This window comes from Petromyzon marinus, chromosome 30 (genome assembly GCF_048934315.1).
Source record: "Petromyzon marinus isolate PM22_M1 ecotype Great Lakes invasive population chromosome 30, UKy_Petmar_22M1.pri1.0, whole genome shotgun sequence".
Lineage (NCBI taxonomy): Eukaryota > Metazoa > Chordata > Hyperoartia > Petromyzontiformes > Petromyzontidae > Petromyzon > Petromyzon marinus.
The window spans coordinates 2880237-2903474 of NC_133696.1; the positions used below are offsets into that span (position 1 = coordinate 2880237).

The 23238-nt window shown below is 45.4% G+C and overlaps 1 protein-coding gene across 3 annotated transcripts in view; it reads left to right on the forward strand.

The window, feature by feature from the left end:
- The window catches only part of LOC116947460 (protein SEC13 homolog), a 36773-nt gene that overhangs the window by 4529 nt on the left and 9006 nt on the right, over window positions 1–23238 (forward strand). For 2 of the 3 annotated variants that reach the window (XM_032963225.1, XM_032963226.2), the window contains exons 2-9: window positions 2259–2303; window positions 3375–3490; window positions 4897–5048; window positions 14046–14179; window positions 16605–16738; window positions 17233–17353; window positions 17948–18094; window positions 18922–21503. In XM_032963225.1, coding sequence (XP_032819116.1) covers window positions 2259–2303; window positions 3375–3490; window positions 4897–5048; window positions 14046–14179; window positions 16605–16738; window positions 17233–17353; window positions 17948–18094; window positions 18922–18996 — 924 coding nt within the window. In that variant the 3' untranslated portion in view covers window positions 18997–21503. Of the gene's footprint in view, window positions 1–2258; window positions 2304–3374; window positions 3491–4896; window positions 5049–14045; window positions 14180–16604; window positions 16739–17232; window positions 17354–17947; window positions 18095–18921; window positions 21504–23238 lie in introns of those variants that run through there. The other variant, XM_032963228.2, reaches the window with a different exon arrangement.

Genomic DNA, 23238 nt, shown 5'->3' on the forward strand with positions numbered 1-23238 from the left:
TCGCTTGAACATTGATGCGCAATTTTAATCGCCAGGTCACTGTTCACTGCCTGCCAGATGTCTTGTTTTGACCTTTGGACCGAGAGCACAGTCTCGCGATGCCTCACTGGCTCCGCTTTTTGCACATTCTGGCCAGCACGTCCCAAAATGTTTCACGATCAAATGTTTAACCACTATAAACAGTATGCCCGGTTTGCGCAAGACCAGCCGTATAATCGCATCTGGAGTTGGCATAAAATTGTCATCTGTCGAGGTATTTAAAAAAAAAGAATTGGAGTGTGCTTAACTGTAAACCGTTTAGACAAAATAATATTACGCTTGACAAAAATATTACAACATTTCTGTGAATGGAGATGTGAAACTTTATCAAAACTCTATTCGCATGTCTTATTCACACGTCTCTATTATGTGACCATATTTAACCTGTCATTTTAGACGAGGTTGCCATGCTGTTATGCAATATCGTTTGTTTTATGAGCCCTTTTTAGTTGACGTTGATTGTAAAGTTCCACGTTCAGCTTTGAACTCGAAGAATCTACAATGCCATAAAAAATTTTAACGCAGTGCAGCGTTTTTAAATTCATATAATTACGGTTGTACTTTTCGATCCCGCTACCTCTCCGTATCCATGAATACATTGGCACCCAAGCAGTCCCAAGTTGCTGTGTAAATAGTACAGTACTGTATCATGTATTATGTATGCATGTTGAATTTGTTTCGCAACGTAGTACCCAAAAGTGCAAATTCGGAGATGCATCGATTCATTCATCTTAATTCATTCTTCGTATGGCTGACCTTGATGCAGAGCAATAAGTAATTCCACAGCAACAGTCATCGATTCATTTATTAATATCATTTCTTAGACTCATACATATATAGAATTGTGCGTGTAAGAATTGGTGTTTTGCAGTTCATATGTGTTGTACATCATGGGTTCACGTGACCCCTACCGCCACTAGAATCGTGAGTCGGATGAATTGTTTCACACCTAACCCCTGATTATTATACAATAAAACCGTTTATAACTTACCTTTGTTCATAATTCCAGTGCAATTTTAAGAATACCTACAACGGAACTCGGAAGCTTTGCAGGGTTTAAGATTGTTTTGTTTAGATTTGGGCTGCGATGTGGCCACGCTACAGCAGTACATGTTTTTTTTAAATCTATCTGTGAGGATCTTTGAGTCTGAATGCGTGGTAAGGTTTGCTTTGGTACTCTGGTTTTCCTGTCACATTCCACATGCTCTTTTGGCAAGCATACCAATGCCATACCCTCCTGAAACAGTCTTGAAATTCCTTGAGGCTGTCCTGTGTAAACAATTAGAAATATGAATATATCTCAAATATGTTTTAGGTTTTTTTAAGATGCCAAACTATCTTCAACCCAACTGTTTTTAAGTTAGACATCAGGAGTGAAATAAAGTACAAAAATAACCTTAAAAACGAACATATGGAGGGGTTTTTTTTCCCTGGCGAAATAAATGGCATTATTCGTCCGGATAGACACTATTTTTGTGAGGTTTGTATTGATCATGCTTCCCATAGGGAGTGAAGCTGCTTTTCCTGGTTGACACAGAACACCATTATGGGCCACACGGAGGAGTCTGAATATGCATAGCGGATGTGTGCAAAACGTGGCATTTGCAAGGACTTTGTGTTCTCCCACGGGCCCGGCCATCAGTGCCGGATTATCCTCGCAGCAAAAGTAGCTACACATGCTACGGGCCCCGCACTTTCAAGTGCCCCGCGCTAAATGCTTTCAAGCTATCAATTCCGGTTCAGTGATTCTGAACTTGCTCTATTACTATAGTACTATACTGCCTTTAACTTTTATGAACGACTGGGTGTTAAAGGTTAGCGATTTGTCGTATTATCTGGCTGTATAGCAAATGAAAAAATACAATTACTTTACTATGCAAGTTAAATTTTTAATTTGTTTTGTGTTTTTATGTACCCTATATAACATATGCTACAGGCCCCACACTAGCTTAATCCGGCACTGCCCGGCATAAGGGACACTTTAAAAACACATGCCCACAATGGCCTTTTGTGTAAACATTGCAGAGACTAAATTGAACCCTTACCGACCTTATCTCAAAATCATCGGTTGCGTCCAGTCGACAATTCCTGGCCTTATCTGAGCTCAAAACATAGGCACTGTTAATTGGTGGAGGGCGACAGATAAAATGTGGACCTTCGGGGTTAAAGGTTAATGTAAGTGCACGTGAATGCAGTATGTTTTTGGTTTTCTTGTGCAGGTGACGGTGGTCAACTCTGTGGAAACGGCCCACTTGGATATGATTGTAAGTTAATGGTTTTACGGGACTCTTTTAAGTGTTGTATTTCCAATGGAGGTGTGATATTGCATAGATTTAGCAATTCATATTTATTCTGATGAAGCATTTAAATGTACATGTAAGAATCCGTGTTTTTTTATTGTTGTGCTTATGGGTTCACATTACTTCCAACAGTCACGAGCTGCCGCTAAATTCACCAAAGTGTCCGTGAATATAATTGACTCTTGAATCGAATTGCAACACTGAATATCGAAAATTAATCGAGTTGCCACAGAGGAAGAGGAGTGGGTGAATTATATTATACACCCATACTTTTTAATCTGCACTCCGTAAACAAATTGGCAAATATTCTGAGCAGATGCTCATTTTGGAGCTGATTGACCATAGCAGAGAATAACAAAACAAATTAGAGATTCAATCAACAAATGTAAACCCAGAATATTTATACTGGAGGAATCCAGATGTCCAGAAGACCATTGGATATTCACTTATTGTATTGCTTCTTCATCGTTTCATTTTCGTGCATCATTAGATGCCGTTTGTCCATAACGACACTTGTGTACAGAATAACGAGCAAGCTCTGACACGCTGGACGGGAATGTACAAATGTAATCCACCGCACAATAGTGGCCAATTTCATTTAAGAACACTTGGTGTTTGAGTTAATACTAACACTTAGTGTTTGAGTTAATACTAACCTCCCCTCAACTCCACCACTTCACTAAATTGCCACGATACAATGAGTTTGCTCAGTTCGATTTGCGGCTTTATTCAAGAATTGATTAATTATCCTCCCATTTTTTCCCCCTCCCATTTCTGCTTGTGGCCACTGCTTCATGAGCCTGAATGTAACGACCTATGGTTTGCATACATTATAAATAACTGCTATTTAACATGAACAATGTAATTCTTGTACGGTGAGCTTAATAAAACATTTAAAACCGTTGGTCATAACGTATATACTAAAGAGGTGTAGCAAAGTATTTACCCTTTCCGCAGGGCTGTGGGAGGCCCTAAAAATGCATTGCATGAGGTGAGGGTTGATGCTTGTGCCGGTTTGTGTCTTCGTGTCTTCAGCACGACGCCCAGATGGATTACTATGGCAACCGCCTGGCCACCTGCTCCTCCGATCGCACTGTAAAAATATTCGACATCCGCAATGGAGAGCAGATCCTGGTGGCTGACCTCCGAGGGTGGGTCCTGCTGCGGTGGGGGAGCGATTGTGACAGAGTCCGGTGCAAGTGACATTGGATGGTATATAGCGTGCCCTCAAATGAATGTGGATGGGCATACATTGGCCCGCGTACAACGGGGACGGTTTTAGGCAATCCTTAAAAATGTTAAAACATTTGCAAACCGCACTCAAAGCTCGAGGTTTGAACAGCGTTGCTGCCGTGTCTTTCACTACGGAGTTCACGCAGCGCACAACAAGCTTGGAGTAGTTACTGTGCAGTAACTCCTCTAACTCTCTATTTTATGTTTAGGAAGTGGATCGTGGTTTTTAAAACTTTTTTTTATATTGCTTTAAAAAAATGTATATATACAGTAATATGAAAAGCATTGTGAACTGTAAATGGGATAACTATGCTATTCATGGAATCAACAGGTTTTAGTTTTTTTCCATAAAACCCATAGGATGTGATATCCCACCCCTTGAATCACCTCCTGTAGTTTAAGGGCTTACTGCAGTTGTAGGGTAAAGGTGTATCCCTGAAATGTCTTCCTCACACCGCTGATGGACAAAAGGGCCTCTCCGCTTGAGGGAACACTCAAGAGGCTCTCTTGGCCAACTTCGCCACGTTCACCACACAACTTAGAACTCCTTTTTGCGTTTTAGTTTGTCCTTCTCTCGCACCTCCGATTAGCGCACGGTTGGGGCTACGTATGGTGCGAATGAAGTTCAACATTTATACATAGAGACCCATGGACTCACTGCATCGCGCGTTTGCAGATGCGCTTCTGCGGCCATCTGGAACGCCCTTCCTTCCGATATATAAAAAAAATATCGGCGCCATGCACTGTAGATTGAAAACTATTTTTTTTAACAGCTTTTATTGTTTAATTTGTTGTCCTTCCCCCAACACCTCTGAGCACGCTTGGGGCTATTTACGGTGTCAAATAAGTTTACATACACGTACAGACCGTATTGGTATATGTGAACGTATTTTAACAAAAGAAGAGGGCCTGATGCAGGCATTGATGAGAAGGAAACTGGCACTATTTGGACACCTGTGGAGAATTGACAACAACAAGAAAATTAATAGTGGTGTTGTTGGGAAAAAAATGGAAGGAACCGGAAAGAGAGGAAGACCGAACAGAAAGAATGGTCTTGACATTGACATAAGAGATTAGTGCCAGGAAGATGTGGCCACCACTTGCAGAATATTGTCACAAGACAGAGAGCAAAGTGGAAAAAAATTACGAAATATGCAGTGGACACCACCAACGGGCTATCTGCCTCTGGATCGTGACGATGATTTTGACAAAAAGGCGAGCCCCTTGGGGGGGGGGGGGGGGGGGTGTGCCGCTGCCGTTGTCGCCGCGAGCGTGCGCCAAACCTGGACGTCGGTCGGCTTCCTTGTCGCCGGGGCGCGTGCAGGCACGAGGGTCCCGTGTGGCAGGTGGCCTGGGCCCACGCCATGTACGGCAACGTGCTGGCCTCGTGCGCCTACGACCGCAAGGTCATCATCTGGAGGGAGGAGGGCGACGCCTGGGAGCGCATCTACGAGTACGCTGGCCACGAGTCGTCGGGTGAGTGCTACCATCCTGGGTGTGGTGTGCTGCAGTGGAGACAGGGTGCGTGTTTGTGTGTGGGCCGGGGGGGGGGAGGGGGGGGTTTGCTAAAAAAAATTTGCGGTGTGGTGGCACCGGGGGTTAGCGCACTGCTACAAACCCAGTTTCCCGAGTTCAATTCCTGCTTGCGGCCAAACAACACCCGTGACGATTATCTGAACCGGTCCCAGGCCTCCCCTAGGTCGACTCCGATATTAGGAAGATGTTGGAGCTATGCCCTTTAGAACTGCTTTTCGTGTTTGTTTTGGTTTGTCCTTCCCATGCGCCTCCGATTAGCACGGTTGGCTCTATACCAGGGGTCACCAAACTTTTTTCACAGTGGGCCAGATAGCTGAAAGAATGACGAGCGCGAGCCGCATAATCATTCTGTTCAATACTTGCAAGCCAGAACGAAAGCTCGGGGAAAAAAGACGAAAAACTAAGTTTAGCATTCCATGTTAATCATGGGTGAGTGGCGTGCAATGCACAAATAAAAGACAACCAACATATTTGTTTACTAAAAAGTTATCAAAGAAGGTGATGTTAGCAAAAAGATAGTTACATCAGACCTAGTGTGCACATATCCGAATCTCACAAACTAAGTAGCAAAAAAGGTTAGTGAGATTTGTGAAACTGACGTTTGGCTTTCAAGATATCATCAATGTTTGGTTTGGAATTGCTGCTTCCAATCAAGAGAATTGCTTTCAAATGTTCATCAGTCAATCTCGTTCGATGTGTTGACTTCACATACTTCATTTTTGAAAATGTTTGCTCACAGACATGAGTTGTTCCAAACACTGATGCCATACCAGCGGCAAGTTTCTTCAGTTTCGGAAACTCAACATCAGGTAAGCAGCGGTAAAATTCAACAAGGTTTCCTTCTCTGTGCTTCTCTTTCAACAAGTCATTTGCTTGCAAATCAATGAGCTCCAACTGTAGTTCAACTGGCACATCATCAAGGTTACGATCAAACGGATTCTGGAACAGAAGAATGTCACTCTCAATTATGTCAAGATCTGAAAATCTCTTCAAAAAATGCTTCTTCAAGTCACGAATAATCTTTTTCGGAAAATCGAGGTTGACATCTTCAGCGATTGTAGCGCAAAACTCTTTGAAACAGTGAAAATGAGAGGTTTTCTCCTTCCAGTTGTGCTTCAAACAATGACAGCTTTCTCCGAAATCCTTTGATGATTCTGTAGAGATCACAGACGAGGTTATCCTTTCCCTGAAGTTTCAAGTTCAGTTCATTCATGTGGGATGTGATGTCGACCAAAAATTACAACTTTGACAGCCAGGTAGGATCTGACAGCTGTGGATCAGCTCTATCTTTTCCAGTGAGAAAAACATCTGTTTCGTTTCGGAGCTTGTAAAAACGAAACAGGACTTTACCGCAGCTGAGCCGCCTCACTGCTGTGTGATAAGGCAAGTCACAGAAATCAGAATCCATTTCTTCAAGAAAAGCCTAGAACTGACGGTGATTGAGTGCATGTCCCCGAATGACGTTCACAGCAGAAACGACTGGTTTCAGTACACAAGAAATATCTAAGTCTTTCCCACAGAGTGCTTGCTGATGTATGATGCAATGTATGAACAGAGCGCCCGGAATTTGCAAATCTTCCAACTGAGTCCTGATCTGCCCCACCAGACCCTTCGTCACTCCAGCCATGTGTTTTTCCTCCATCAACTGTAACACCTCGAAGCTGATTCCACTGAAGGTTATAGTCTTGCGAAGTTTTTTGCACTTCCATGAAAATGTCTTTTCCAGTTGTTGTTCCATGCATGCTGCAAACGGATGCCAACTCTTCTGTTATCTGAAAGTCCAAATTGACACCTCGAATGAACACGAGAAGTTGTGACGTACCCGGGAGATCATTAGATTCATCCAGCGCCTAAGAATACCACAACAAGTTCCTAGCTTTCTCCCGTATCTGTAGCACTATGTTCTCTCCAAGTTCTTCTGTTCTCCGCCCAACTGAACTTGCCGAAAGGCTGATACTTCCAAACAAATCGGCCTCTCAGGACACAAGTAATTTGCTGCTTCCATCATACACTCTTTGATGAAGTTGCCATCAGTAAACGGTTTTCCTCGTTCTGCCATCTTATCCACTATTTTGTAACTTGTACGAGTGACAGATTCTTCATTGAAAACGCGACACTCTGCGTCCACTTTTCTTTTCTTAGTAGCCATAATGAAGGGCGAAGAAAACGGGATCTGAAAATGAAAAAGACATTGAATTGTTTCCTATTGAAACACAAGAAAAGCAGAGGATTCAGGGGTCACTGGTGAAGCTACGGCTCACCAAAGGTACATATAAAGTTTATAGGTACCTTTGGCAATAGAATATATCACAATAAGGTTTACAAAATATATAAATAGGGCGGGCCTAAATAAACAGCCTCGAGACCAGCTCGATTAACACCTTGACCGGGGAATTTTTCTGAGCTGGGGATAATATTTTCGTAATAACACGAGGCTTCTATGGCATTGTTATTCTATGTTTGTTACTTTATGACCTCTATTCACACTTGTAGTTCACTTACCTATCACTGTCAAACAAATAAATCCTTAAATTTTGATTTAAAGCTTTCGTGACTGCAGTAATTCATATTCTTAGTTTTTTCGGTAAAGTCACGTTGAAGAGAAACAACAAAATAACAAAATATATATAAAACAATAAAAAATTCTCACGACGTTTCGACCATAACTCAAACGGTCATCATCAGGTGTGTCGGTTTGCATAAATTTATTTTGAAAACGGCATATTTATTTATATATATAAAAATAACGTTTGCGTCACGCGCAACGATGGCAGTTTGCCAGGACTAGTCCATCTATTTTTTTTTTTTTTTTTGAAAAGAGGAGGGGGGAGACGAAATTTGTTTTTATGTATGCTGTCTGAAAGGCACTGTAAGCGTGAACAATCAATCAAGAACTGAAATGATTTATCAAATCTTTCCAATGATTGCTAAGATAGAATCCATCTTCTCGGTTGAAATTGTCTCTGTGTTTGTATATGTGGATAGCCTCATGAACGAATCTCTCATGGAAGCCAGATGGCTTACAAAGAACCTCCGTCTTGGAAAAGTCAATGGCATGTGAGCCTACTGAATTAGAACAATGATCTGCTACGGCCGAGGTGTTGGTCCTACCGTGTTTAAGGTCTGCTTTATGTTCACGAATGCGGTCCGAGATATGGCGTTTGGTTTCTCCAATGTAACTACTATCACTCAAACCATGAAGAAGAACCCTCTTGAGGAGCCTTTCAAAACCATCACTTTACCCTACATTGCTGGGATCACAAAAAAGATCTCCAAAATCTTGAATAAACACAAGATCCAGGTCCGTTTCAACACATTACATAAAATCCGTGATCTGGTTCCGTCTGTAAAAGATGTGATTCCGGACATACAATACCCTGGTGTCTACAAACTAAGTTGCCTCTGTGGTAGTAGTTACATTGGAGAAACCAAACGCCATATCTCGGACCGCATTCGTGAACATAAAGCAGACCTTAAACACGGTAGGACCAACACCTCGGCCGTAGCAGATCATTGTTCTAATTCAGTAGGCTCACATGCCATTGACTTTTCCAAGACGGAGGTTCTTTGTAAGCCATCTGGCTTCCATGAGAGATTCGTTCATGAGGCTATCCACATATACAAACACAGAGACAATTTCAACCGAGAAGATGGATTCTATCTTAGCAATCATTGGAAAGATTTGATAAATCATTTCAGTTCTTGATTGATTGTTCACGCTTACAGTGCCTTTCAGACAGCATACATAAAAACAAATTTCGTCTCCCCCCTCCTCTTTTCAAAAAAAAATAGATGGACTAGTCCTGGCAAACTGCCATCGTTGCGCGTGACGCAAACGTTATTTTTATATATATAAATAAATATGCCGTTTTCAAAATAAATTTATGCAAACCGACACACCTGATGATGACCGTTTGAGTTATGGTCGAAACGTCGTGAGAATTTTTTATTGTTTTATATATATTTTGTTATTTTGTTGTTTCTCTTCAACGTGACTTTACCGAAAAAACTAAGAAAATAAATCCTTGTTACATACCTATAAAATGGATGACAGGCAAAAAGAAGTAAATATTTCTGGAGCGTCGGACCTGTGTTGACAGCCGGGGGCGGGAGAGATGCGTGTTTGTGTGTGTTGCCATGGAAACCATGGTAACGTGTTTCCATGACGTTGCCATGGAAACCATGGTAACATGTTGCCATGACGTTGCCATGGAAACCATGGTTAACGTCAGAGCGTAGGCGGAGCTACCACGAGCCGGGAAAGGACTTGGGATGGCGAGAAATAAGTAAACATTAGAATAAACAAGAAAATCTAGGTACAAAAATTAAAAATTTAAAATAGTAAATTTAAGGCACATAGCAGTCAGGAGGTCTCCGCACGCGTGAAGATCTCCTAGTATTCTAAACAATATTTAAATTGTATCACAACGTCTCGTGTTCCATACGTTTTATCGACCAAATTCAAGTACCGTCGGCGGGCCTGATGGACTGACGTCGCGGGCCGGATCCGGCCCGCGGGCCGTAGTTTGGTGACCCCTGCTCTATACAGTGTGATAGAAGTTCAGCATGCATAAATGAGTAGCTAGTGTAGTGTGTAAACATCGCCATGAGTGAGACAAAAGGTCGCCGGGCGCGGTGCTGGGCACCCACCCCCTCTTGTGCCATGCTAGCCTTCATAGGTGCCGCTCGCTAACAACACTTGCCGCAACAGTCTGTGAATGCTATTTGGGGGATCTTTGTCTTTGGGTGATATTTGGCAAGAAAGAGGGGTGGCTTTAGTCCCCCCCCCCCCAGTGAAAATCCTTCAGGACAGTGGTAGAAGCTAGTTTACTTTGAACAGGAATCGGTTTAGGTTTTATTTTGGGCAAGACGTTAAAACCCATTGGCCAATAAATGCTCGTTTTTGATGGGGACCTGGTTACACCGCAGTAATCTGGTTACACCGCAGTAATCTGGTTACACCGCAGTAATCTGGTTACACCGCAGTAATCTGGTTACACTGCAGTAATCTGGTTACACCACAATAATCTGGTTACACCGCAGTAATCTGGTTACACCGCAGTAATCTGGTTACACCATAGTAACCTGGTTACACCACAGTAATCTCGTTACACCGCAGTAATCTGGTTACACCGCAGTAATCTGGTTACACCGCAGTAATCTGGTTACACCGCAATAATCTGTTTACACCGCAGTAATCTGGTTACACCGCAGTAATCTGGCTACACCGCAGTAATCTGGTTACACCGCAATTCGATTCCACCGCAGTAACCAGGTTACAACAACAACAAAAAACATTGACAAAACAAACCAAAAAGGGGTGAGGAGGGGGGCTTACAGCCTCTCGTTTGGCAAACAACAGAATTTAGACCCCACTGAAAATCCCTGTGGACAGAAACGTTAGAGACAGATGACTTACTCTGAACAGCACAAAGACTGCCGGGCTGTTGTCACGTGCTTCGCACTGATGTCACGTGCTTCGAACTGCTGTCACGTGCTTCGCACTGCTGTCACGTGCTTCGCACTGCTGTCACGTGCTTCGAACTGCTGTCACGTGCTTCGCACTGCTGTCACGTGCTTCGCACTGCTGTCACGTGCTTCGCACTGCTGTCACGTGCTTCGCACTGATGTCACGTGCTTCGCACTGCTGTCACGTGCTTCGCACTGCTGTCACGTGCTTCGAACTGCTGCCACGTGCTTCGAACTGCTGCCACGTGCTTGGCACTGTTGTAGTGACGTATGCTACATTATAAAATAATGACACAGGCAATCATCGGTGTAAAAAGCATGGCTTATGATGATGATGCTATTACTTGTGGCACAGGCAGTGAAGCTATTTAGAGGCACTGTAGCTGAGTGCGTGGGCGCAACAAACTCAGATCCGAGGTTGCTATTCACACCGCATGATGTTGGTGTGTTGAGCTAGACAGCCTCGTGTCCTATCCCCTCGGCTGCAGCCTCTCGGTTACAGTCCCTCGGCTACAGCCCCTCCGCAACAGGCGCTGCTCCATTACTACTTCACGTCAGCAGCGTCGCATCAGCCCCATCTTCTGGCCCCTGACTCCTCCGTCCAACTCAACACCCTCCAGCGCCCACCTCCCCTGCCTCCCAACTGCGACATAATTTATCCCCTCTCTTGTAACGTGTCGGTGCCGCCCATAATTATAATGACAGACTTTATTTAACAACAGATAATATACCTTTGCAAGTTTAATACTCCCCAAGAATTTGCACCGAATCCTCACCGCCTCTGATGCTTCTCTGGGTGTTCTCGTTGACGCACCGGACTTGAAATCATGAGGTCGTCCGTCAAGTTCTCGGCGTGGCAGCTACAATTTTTCAAAGCTTATTTTAATCCTCCCGCCTCTGCCCACAGTAGACCATCAGGTGACGTGTGGCGGGGTAAAGTATGTGGGAACACTCCCTCTTCCGAGATCTCTGTGACATATGTGTTTTGAACTTCTTTCGCACTGTACGTAGCCAACAGTGCTAATCGGAGGTGCGGGGGAGGGACGACGAACTAAAGCATGGAAGAAGAGTAGACCAAAGTCCTCTCGAGGGCCTCTCCAGAGCTTCCACCAGTAAGGCCCTGTCATCGGCGGTAGCGTGAGAACTTAATTGCAGTGCTGCACCTTTACCTCGCTCCTGAACCTGGGTCTAACTCAACCCCTCTTTCCTCATCCTCATAGTCCTATCCATCATCCACAAGCACAAGCCTATCGCTTAATCCAACAATACCACTTGCTTCTTACTCTACCCATGCCCCTAGCTTGAACGCTAAACTCAGCATTTTACCCACACGCTGAGAACATAGCCTAACGTTTTACTTATAATCCTAACGCTAAAAATGTATCTTGATCGTAACCATGCTCCAAGTGGTAACCGGAGCTTTTCTCTCGCACCGATGTTGTTTCTCTTTCACCGACCTTTAACCCAGTTTTGAAATTGAGGTTTTAAACTTACTCGCTGCCTTAGTATAAACGACAGCCACACAGTTGATAACTCCTTAATCATAATAAACAGGAATTTTTAGGGGATAAAACCCTTATTCGTGCCAACTGCTGTATGTAGTTCTGCCGTGATTTCATCCGTAACCGCTAGTCTTTAATTTCTGACCCCCCCCCCCCCCCGAGGCATTTCAGCCAAAACTAGATTCCAGCAAAGTATCGTTCCACTTACAGTGGTGAGCATTGCTCATTTCCTGTTATGGTCCAGAGCACGTGCAGACTGAGCCTGTAGGTGTGGCCATGACAAGTGTCTGCAATTCTCCACGTAAACTATAATAACACTAGCCTTTTGCCCGTCCAAGAACGGGTGTATTTCAGAAAATCTGAAACTTGCAAGCGAAAAGCAGAGTGCGACGTGATAGTCATTGCATCCATTCATGTGCAATTTGTAAGGCCGCGGTGACACAGATTTATTTCATTTAAAGGTTATAATCCTTTGTTCATCATGACGTCCTTTTTACTTCTATGTCTCAACAGCGTGACGGAGATCACGTGACGTGAGGGTTTTGCCTTTGTAGTGAGGGTTATGAGTTGATGCCGAGGAGGGGGGGGGGAGGCGCCTCGGCCCCCCATGTGGAGTGACGTCAGCCGCTAATTATTATGAATGGGGGGGGTGTCCATTTGGAGGATGTCATCTTGGCATGATTAACTAGGGGGGCTGTTCGATGTGGAGTGACGTCACCTGCTCATGATTATTAATGAGGGGGGGTGATCTATGTGGAGGATGTCACCTGTTCATGATTATTAATGAGGGGGGCTGGCCGACGTGGAGTGACGTCACGCGTGGGACACACAGACATTCTTGGCTCATTATAGTAGTACATTTTCATTGATTAGCCTACGGGCCCCTCCGAACCGAAGATGGATTTTTTGTTGTTGCAAAATTAATTTAAGCCGCACACTTGACTGGTTTCGATTTTCCCTGAGTCTCGTACAAACGCTGCAGAGTTGCCAGATGTTGCAGGGAAGAACCGTTACAGTGGAACGTCGCTTATTCACCCTCGTATGTTCCCTCTTCCTATTATCCACCCCCACGGATCTTATCATCCGGATCTTCTTATCATGGTAGTATCATTTACCCGCGGATAAGACAAGTAATCCGGAATCGGTGGCATGTTCATCTTATCCACGCATATTTGAACTTCTTTTCACGGATAAGAGGCATAATATTTGCAGGTAAATGCAGTTAATGGGATCTGCCAATATTGGTCCCCTCATATGAATGTGTATACAATGAATAAAAAAAAAACGATGTTGCTTGGATAGTTTGTCAAGGGAATGTAAGAACAATAGCCTCAGTTTTTGTACTTAGGTGATGCACCGCACATAGGTGCCAATTTATTTCAAAGTGTTTGGCCCGCAGGTTATATATTTGATTCTCCATATTAGGGAATTTCCACATTACCATGGTATTGGGGGTGGAGTGGTGGCACAGACGACCTGAGTTTGATCCCTGACCATGGCTAACGTCAGGAGCGAGTGATGGCTGAACTATTCTTGGGCCCCACCCACCATGGCAGGGTGGAGAAGTGTGGTCAAACAACCATCGTGATATGGCCCAGAAGACCTTCATCGAGCAGTGGATTTACACAGTTGTACATTTTTCAAGTTTTGACATTGCATGCCTGAGAGCACGGATTTTGCTGGTCCTCTGGTGGAGCTGTGTTGTTGGGCTTGTGGTGGTCCTGTGGTGGAGTTGTGCTGGGTTTGTGGCGGTGGTCTTGTGGTGGAGCTGTGATGATCTTGTGGAAAAAAACTATGCTGGGTTTGTGGTGGAGCTGTGCTGGTCTTGTGGTGGAGCTCTGTGGATGCTGTGCTTTGAGGCGTGGTGCTGGTGCTGTATTGGTTGTGTGGTGGAGCCGCTGCGTTGGCCCTTGTGGTGGAGCTGACCTCGTGCTGTGCTGGCCCGCCCGCGTTGGTGGGGACGCAGTGAACTCTGTGTCGTGGGCCCCGCGAGAGTTCGGCCTCGTGCTGGCGTGTGGCAGCTCTGACGGCGCCATCTCCGTGCTGTCGTGCTCCGAGGAGGGCAGCTGGGACGCCAAGAAGATCGGCAACGCCCACTCGGTGTGTGCGGTGAAACGTCGTCGCGATGCGTGGATTTGTCGATTTGATGTTGGTGTACGTAGGCTCGCGATTACGTGTATTGAATCGTGCTTTTGGGAGTCTTATTTAAAGCTGCTGCAAATACATTTTAACACGTAGGCTTTCGGGACCCAATATTTAAGGTTTTTTCGGTTGGACTGCGTAAGTATAAATGTGTCGTAACCCTCCAACACCCGACCACAGCCAGTGAGGTTTGTCACGTAAACAACGCGACAAAATTGTCACGTTGTGTCGGGTGGTGGAGGGTTACGACACATTTATACTTACGCGATCAAACCCAAAAACCTTTACGGTTGCTGCAAATTATTTGCAACTGATGTGTGTACGCTTAGTATATTTTGAAGCGAAAAAAACTGTGCAAAGGTTGCAGTAAAAATGACGAACATTACAAACGAGATGGTAAAAACGAGGAAATTTCATCCACCGAATTGTGACAATTGATCAAATCCATTGGAGGGTGAATTGTTACATAGCCAATAAGAAATATAGTCACAGCAGTTTCCAGCTCCATTCTGTTTACTGCCCTCTGCGAGTGGTGGAATTTCCACATTCCAGTAATAGCGGGGGGAGTCAATTCGTAGAAGAACCACAGTTGGTTTCCAAAAAAGTGATACTTTTATCTATTACCCCAGAGGTCATAGGAATTCCACATCCCATTGTGGGGGGCATTATATATCATTGGTCTAGCCAGAAAGCGGTGCCCAGTGTATTAACCCCATAAGGGAGTCATTGTGGGATCAATCACTTACCAGGATTTGAATCTGCACATCTGATTGTGAACCGAGTGCTCCAAAGAATATCATCTATAATAGAGGGTTTATTGGGTTAGATCGCGTAAATATATAAATGTGTCGTTAAACCCGCCACCACCCGACACAGCCAACTAGTGAGGGTTGTCACGTATACAGAACGTGCCAATTCGTCACGAGTACAGCAACACCGGTGTGTTGGAGAGCCAAGCCACGATATGTAAATGTTCTCTTCACGTGACAACCCTTACTAGTTGGCTGTGTTGGGTGGTGGCGGGTTTTTTTAATTACTTTTCAGCACAACCAGATAAACATATTCTGCTCCTTAAAAATGTAATAATAAATTACACCCCTTTGTCAATCCGCTGCTGGATTAAGGACTCCTCCCCATGCCATCATAGTCATAGGGGGTTATCTGATCATAACTTACCACACTGGTCAGTGCTGGTTTGTGATTACGGACACCCAGAACTGGTACAGATGTTACTTGCCACTGAAGTTAGTCGGAACTGGCAATCGAACCTGGGTGGTCGGGTTCGTGGCACGGTGCGCAAACCGCCATATCATCACTCCACACTCGACCTGATATTTATTATTTAGATTTCCAGCACCGTGTATTAGAGCATTGGAATACACGTGCTTCCGAAGATGCTGAAAATGTTACCACAATTAAATGTGTAGGTTAAGCATAATGAATGTAGGAATACATTAATTACATTGTGCAATTGTTTATTTGGCTTGGCATCACGGCTGTAGAGCAAGCAGCTCGCAACCAGAACATTGAGAGTTTAAATTTTGGTTATGGGGTTGACATCCCTCCAGGGTTGATAAAAGGAGTACTGCCTTGTGGGGAAGTCAAGTGGGTTCTATGAATGTATTCCCCCGCACCACAGCGTGTTCACAGCGTGTTGCGTTTCCACCACTGCCTCAGGGCTGCACATAGCAGAGGAGCATTGCCTCAATGCTCGCTTTGAGCAGGAAGTGGCTTGGACTTTTGAGGTTTTTTTTTTTTTGCAGCAGGTTACCAGAACGAACAGAGGGCGAAGGCTTGTAATGATACACGGATGTATTCATTGAATTCCCTGTGTACGGATAATTTATTTACGACGTATTGCGAACTCTATACACAAGGTATTGTTATAAAGACAAAAGATTTCCCTTATAGTCTTAACATACTTTCAGGGCAAGTGCTGTTAGCGAGCACCTATGAAGGCTGGCACTGCATACGAGGGGGTGGGTGGCCAGTACCACGCCCGACCGCCTTTGTCTCCCGAGTGGTGATGTTTACACACCGCACCAGGTACTCATTTGAGGTTAGGTCGACCACGGCGGGGAGGCCCAGCACCGGTTCAGATAATCGTCACTGGTGTTGGCCGTGAGTGGGAATCGAACCCGGGTTGTCGGGTTCGTAGCGTAGCACGTTAAACACCACACTACCGCTCCCCTATATGGTTATACACACACACACACTCATGACTGTGAAAACTCTAGGCAGTAAGGTTCCACATGCTTTTGCATTCTGGTGGTCCAGTGTTGTGTGCACAGTGGTGGGGGTGCTAAGGCGGGGACTTGCTGCTCCCCTTCCTCTCGTTTTTCCCCTTTGCCCCCTCCCCCCCACCGTCCCGCACCACCAACAGATCGGCTGTAACGCCGTGAGCTGGGGTCCCGTGATGGCGCCCATGGGGGGGGGGACCCCTCAGGGGCCCTGTGGCCAGAAGCCGATCCGGAGGTTTGTGTCGGGCGGCTGCGACAACCTCGTCAAGATCTGGAGGTGAGCTCCAACGATGGCGGTGGTGGAGGCCTCGCTCTGTTGATTTTAAGGTCGCATGGTGGAGCAGTCGCACGGTGTTTGGCACATTCCAACGAACCCCCGGTGAACCGAGTTCCATTCCCGGCCATGGCTGCTAACATCGGTGGCGATTATCTGCAACTGGTCTTTGGGCATCCTCTAGGTTAATTCGGCTGTAAAACTATTATCTGGAATGATGTGTAAGCATCGGCGCTGGGGAGACATAGGCATCCGAGAGTGGTGCTGACCACACCCAACCCTTCGTACTTTTAAATCTCGACTGAAAACTAATTTCTTTAGAACTGCTTTTTGTGTTTGGTTTGTCCTTCCCCCGCACCTCCGATTAGCACGGTTGGCTACGTACTGTGCTAAAGAAGTTCAACATGTGCCGTGTTGGCCTTGAAAGGTACTCGCTGCCGCCACTCGTCCGCAGCAGTCTGTGGCTACAGGCGGGACCTTCGCCTTTGTCTTTGCAGGGAGAAAGATGGGCAGTGGGTGGAGGAGCAGAAGCTGGAGGCCCACAGTGACTGGGTGCGCGACGTGGCCTGGGCGCCCTCCATCGGGCTGCCCATCAGCACCATCGCCAGCTGCGCGCAGGTGCCTGCGGTGCCCTCTAGCGTTTTCGTTGACGATGTCTACGAAACGCGTTCGTCGACCAAGGCGATTGTTATTTTAGCCAACTGTCACCGCTAAAATCGCCGGGCGTCACCTCGATGACGACAGCCCACCGAAAGATCCTCTTCTCACATCTTCGTTCAGTTAACGCGAATCTGAACGAAGATGTGAAGAGGCACATTCAGGTAATTGAATAAATTCGTTGGTGGTGCGCCATTGGCAGTGGTGCAAAAGTACTATTAACAACAACAACATGAACACGACCATCAATGACATAGCGGGAATAAAAAAGGTGACATTTTGGGCAACGGCCACTATTCATAGCACGTCAGAAGGGGATAAGATTATTTCGTAATTTTGACCGTGACTGCATGGCCCTGTGGAAGACCAAGGGGCTCTAGGGGAGGGACGGGACGGAGTAGAGGAGGGCAAGGGAAGGGAGGAGGAAGAGAATGGACGATGGAGAAGGGGCCACGCTTCGAGAGAATTGCACCCGAGTCTGTGGCGCATTAATTCGGGTTCTCAATGCAACATTGACATTTCTTTACCCTCTTTGTCTGTCGGCCGCCGTGAAAGGACGGCCGAGTGTACGTGTGGCGGTGCGAGGATCCCTCGGGCAGCTCGTGGGTGGCCAAGCTCCTGCACAAGTTCGGCGACGTGGTGTGGCACGTGAGCTGGTCCATCACCGGCAGCATTCTCGCAGTCTCCGGGGGTGATAACCGGGTACTGCTGCCTCTGTGGCCAACACTCCCCCACCGCCAGCCGCACCCCCAGTCATATCCACATTGTGTGTGTGTGTGATGAGAGTGTGCGCGTGTGGGTGATCGTGGGGAGCGGTAGTGTAGCGGTTAACGCACTGCGCTACGAAGTCGGCTACCGATTCCTGCTCATGACCAACACCAGTGACCAGTTATTTGTCTTTCACCGCACCTCCGCTTAGCACGGTTGGCTACGTACGGTGCAAAAGGAGTTCATACATAGTGACAATTATCTGAACCGGTATTGGGCCTCCCCTAGGTCGACTCAGCCTCAAATGAATACCTGGTGCGGTGTGTAAAATTATCGCCAATGGGGAGGCGGTCGGGCATGGTGCTGGCCCACCCACCCCTTCATGTGCCATGCCGGCCTTCATAGATGCTCTAACAGCACTTGCCCCTACAGTCTGTTAAAGGCTATATGGGGGGGGGGGGGGGGGTCTTTGTGTGGGTGATTACTCATTACACGCGTATTGTAGGCTGCTACATTTCCACGCTGTCAGCAGAAGAGGCTAGTGCAGCAAAAAAATCTATGCTTGTATGTATGTTGAACTTAATTCGTACCGTACGTAGCCAGCCACGCTAAACAGAGGTGGAATATCCTCCAGCGTCTGTGCTATCAGCCGTCATTAACCAGTGCCGACCCCTGCGTGGTGACGAATACCGCTCCCCCCACGCACAACCTGCACATGTTGGGGAGGCCCAGCAGTGCGTTGACAAAAAGGCTGCACGTGTGTGCGTGACGTTAACCCCCACGGTGTTTTATCCCGCCTCCCTTTTGCGCCGCCCTGCAAGGTGACGCTGTGGCAGGAGTCCCAGCAAGGCCAGTGGGTGTGCGTGAGCGACGTTGACAAGAGCCCAGATGGATAGGATGACCAGCCATGATGCGGGGGTGGGGGGGGGGGCTTTCTCCACTGGTGGTTGTGAGGCTCCAGTGGCAACCTTTACGAGCGAGTCCTTGCCCTCCTCAAGAGCTGAAGCCTACTTGCCATGCCACTACAGGTTGACACGTTTCTGCCGTGTCAATATTTTGCTCTACTGCGTAGGTTTTGGCGGCTGTACTTGGGCAGCTCTCTCCGATGTGTTTTTAGTTTGTACCCCGCGTGTGTTTTGGGCGCACGATGTCCTGGGTAAAGTTCAAGAACTGGATCCAGAACCGTCAAGGACTGGACAGTTCTGGAACTGATTTAAATTCCTGAAGAAGTTCCCAAGCACGTGGAGTGAAACGTTGGGCATCATGCCAAACGACACACGGATGCAACCCAAAAACACACCTTGGAAGGATATTTTGTAGATTGTTTTGTTTGGTCGATTAAAGCTAAGGCCGACGCTTCATATTTAATCTAGTTAACGTTAACTTTGTCACATTACAGTTTGTTTGTTTGGCATAGCCACGTATTTTACCACTTGTCATGTGGATTGTTGTCAATGTGCCTTGTGGGAGACAATTTTGTGATAATCATTTGGAATTGCTCGTGGTGTAACCAACATAGGAAGTTTATATTGATAATGTGTACATGAGAGAACCTATAAAAAATAATATATTTGATTTGTAAAACTACATGATGCAGGGGAGGAGTGATGGCCGAGTGATTCATCGCACACTTCGCTATGAACCCAGCACTATTAACCTCTGCGGATCCGAGTTTGGCTCCCGGCTAACATCATTGGTGCGTGATATCGGAGCTTGTTCTGGGTCCTACACCTTCATCGGACTACACCGAGAGGCGTCGTGCATCATGGTCCAATAAAATCCCATGACCAGCATGGCACGGGGAGGTCTATTACATATTATTACGATATACATTCATGCTACATACACTATAAAACGTGTAAGATCATTTACACTACGAATGTAAAGTTGGAATGACCAAGAGGATATTTCTGGTGGAGATGAACATTAACTTTGCTGGAACCAGAGAGGATATTGTAGTTACATTTGAGAGATTTGTCATCTGAACCCTTTGGCAAAATTCTATTTGCCAGGGCTATTCGGACAAACAAGTGTTTTCTCAGAAACTTGAGTGCAGGATTTTTGTGGCGGTCACACTTTTTTTTTCTGAATGTCACTTGAAATGAGCGTGCCACATCTGTTTGGAATAGTGTGGGATTTATTAGCACGTGTAATAAGACGCGTGCGTGATTTGACAAAGATGTGCGACCGGTTACTTTGTTTGTAGAGGGGTGGTTAATGTTTTCGTGTTGGAAGGACTTGTGGCAAATCTGTCTGCAGAGCAGGGTGCCAAGTCTTGCTGTGAGCGTGGCATTGTCAGTGGTTGTTAGTGCATAGGATTGGTGTCGATGACTGGTCTGGATGAGAAACCAAGAGACCAGGACAAGTCTCGTGTGCAAGAGTGACCTGGTTCTCACTAACACATTACGTGAGCTGAACAGAAATAACTTATCACACTAGGAATAGAAAATGTTGCAAATGTAATTCTCCTGCAGTGCAAATCGGCTCTTGACAGATGGGTCTACAAGAGCTAATTGTTTTGGGTTCTATATTGCCCTGAAGCATTAGTGTTATTGATTTTGTCTTTATTATTATTGCTGGATTAATTGTGACGTTATTGTTGTTTGGGTGCTTTATTGTTAGCAGTATTGAATGCACAAGGACAATGGGGTTTTGAGACGCATTGTGAAGGACTTTAACTCGTTCCAAGAAGTAATTCACCGCACTGCATTTCAAACTTGTTCAGTGCAGATTCGGTCTCGGATCTGGACACCGTGTGAAGGTTTATGTCACAAGTTTTTGCAGAGCTACGACCGCGTTTTTTTTGTTGTTACACAAAGTTGTTCATCGGCCTTGTCCCGGGGATTTGAAAGGGTGCGACGTGGCCGTGTGATGCACGTTACGGGGCGGCATGGGATGTGTGGGGGAGGGGGGGCGACGCTGCAATTGTGAAATGTCTCAGGAATTGATGAACTTGCCACCGTGCCTTTGTGCGTTTGTGTTCCGCGGGCATTTGTCTATTTGTTGGTGTATTCGAGTTTTAGAATAAGAATGTAGCATCGAAGTTGTTTTCGCTCGGATGTTACAATTTTGTATTTAGATGTCGCAGCAATAGAAAACCGTTTATTTTAGATATTAAGACAATAAAAAATGATATTTTTTCCATTAAATTGTTTCATACTTGACTTTATGATCTCATAATAACAATCCATATAATTGCAAGACGTTGCGAATGTATGTTTAAGTTTATCTGTCTCACTTGGCTTTTCATCGGTGGCAATGTGTAATCGCGGGCGCGGTGGTTCCCAGTCAGCTGATGGATTAAAGGCCTTCCCACCTGAAAATAATATTTCAAAAACACCTGTAGATGGAAATCCCAAGTTTTGTTGAATTTAATTTGAAATAAACGACTATACAAACTTTAGAGTACTGTATTGGTGTTTGGTTTATGTTTTTTAGTCTGGTGTAGAGAGAGTGGTTCTCCAGAATTGTTGTGTTGAGCCATTATTAACCAAGCTGCAGAGCACATCCTCCACTTGGAAGCTGCTCTAATCACAGTTTGTGAAGTCCATTTCTCGGCGATGAATATTTTTGTTCACGTTGGGCCATCGGCTTGTCAGCTGTGCAAACGAATGCTTTCCCAGAAGCGTTTGTTGAACGAAGTAGGAAAACTTAATCCAGATGAAACTGGGGTTAAGTGTTAATCAGACTCTGAAGATGAAACAATAACTGTCACCGATTTGGTCTGCATGATTAGCACGGTTGGTTACGTACGGTGCGAAAGAAGTTCAACATGCATTAAATGCTGCTTGGGAAAAGGCTGATGTATAGCCTATTTGAAATGCGTTTTGGGGCCGTCCATAAATGACGTCACGCGATTTCGGACGATTTTTGACCCCTCGTCACACGGCGTCACAAAAAGTCAGATCCACAAATATGACGTCACAAAGCTCTGCCCCCCCCCCCCCCCAAAAACCATATTTCCATTTTGAAAATAAAACATGCTTCAAATCGCTTTAAACTGTTGTCATTGTAGTGCGTATTTAATGTGGCGCTGCACTCTGATGGTAGAGGAGTGTTGTTATAACAATTCTATATTTAAAGTTGCGCATTTTGATGTGACGTCACATTTCACCCCCCCCCCCTCGTCACACATGTCTGACCCCCCCCCCCAGGTGCGTGACGTCATTTATGGACGGCCCCTTTTTGAATTTCCATTATTTTACACGTCTCCTGCCGCCGCAGTTTACATATACAAAGGGTCAAACAAGCAAGCAGATATCACGCCATATTGATTGATCTTTCGACACAATGTTGTACTTGGTACAGGACAGTACATACCGTATTGAAAGGTCATACAGAGAAGGCTGTCTGATGTAGGCCAATCAGTTTCGCAAACAATTCATATTTATCTGAGAACACGTTTGTTTGCATGTTCACCACACGTACGTGTGGTTAATTGGACTTAATTCCTTACAAAAGTGTTCTATTTGGTGTTTGAACATCTTAACACATGTTGCATTGTTATTTTTCATACAGTACTTTTAAACTGGCATAAAGGTCCCAGCATATATAGTACTATGAGCATCGTAAGTGCTCTTTAGGCCCTCTCGTGGCAACATTGATTAATTTCACAGGCTGCTATATAAGCCTCGATGTTTTGAATGCCAGCAAAGTTGCAATATTTCACCTGGCTAATCTCTTCAAATGTAAAACATAGGACAGTTGAAGCAAATTTAAAAAAAAAACACGGCAAAAACAATCGTGAAGAAATCTGAGCGAAGAACTGACGAATTCTAATTTTTTTTCAAGTGTTAAACTGGCTTGAACGTTAACTTCTGTGGGTGTGTGCTGTTTGCACCACCGCCCAACGTAGCATCATCACCAAACGTTGCGTTCCATTACTGGATAAGGGGCCGTCCATAAATGACGTCACGCACCTGGGGTGGGGTCAGACATTTGTGACGATGTGTGACGATTGGGGGGGGGGGGTGAGAAATGTGACGTGACGTAAAAATGCGCAACTTTAAATAATTATAGACAACACATTAAATACGCACTAGAATGACAATAGTTTAAAGCGATTTGAAGCATGTTTTATTTTGGGTGGTGGGGGGGGGGCAGAGCTTTGTGACGTCATCTTTGAGGGGGGTCTGACT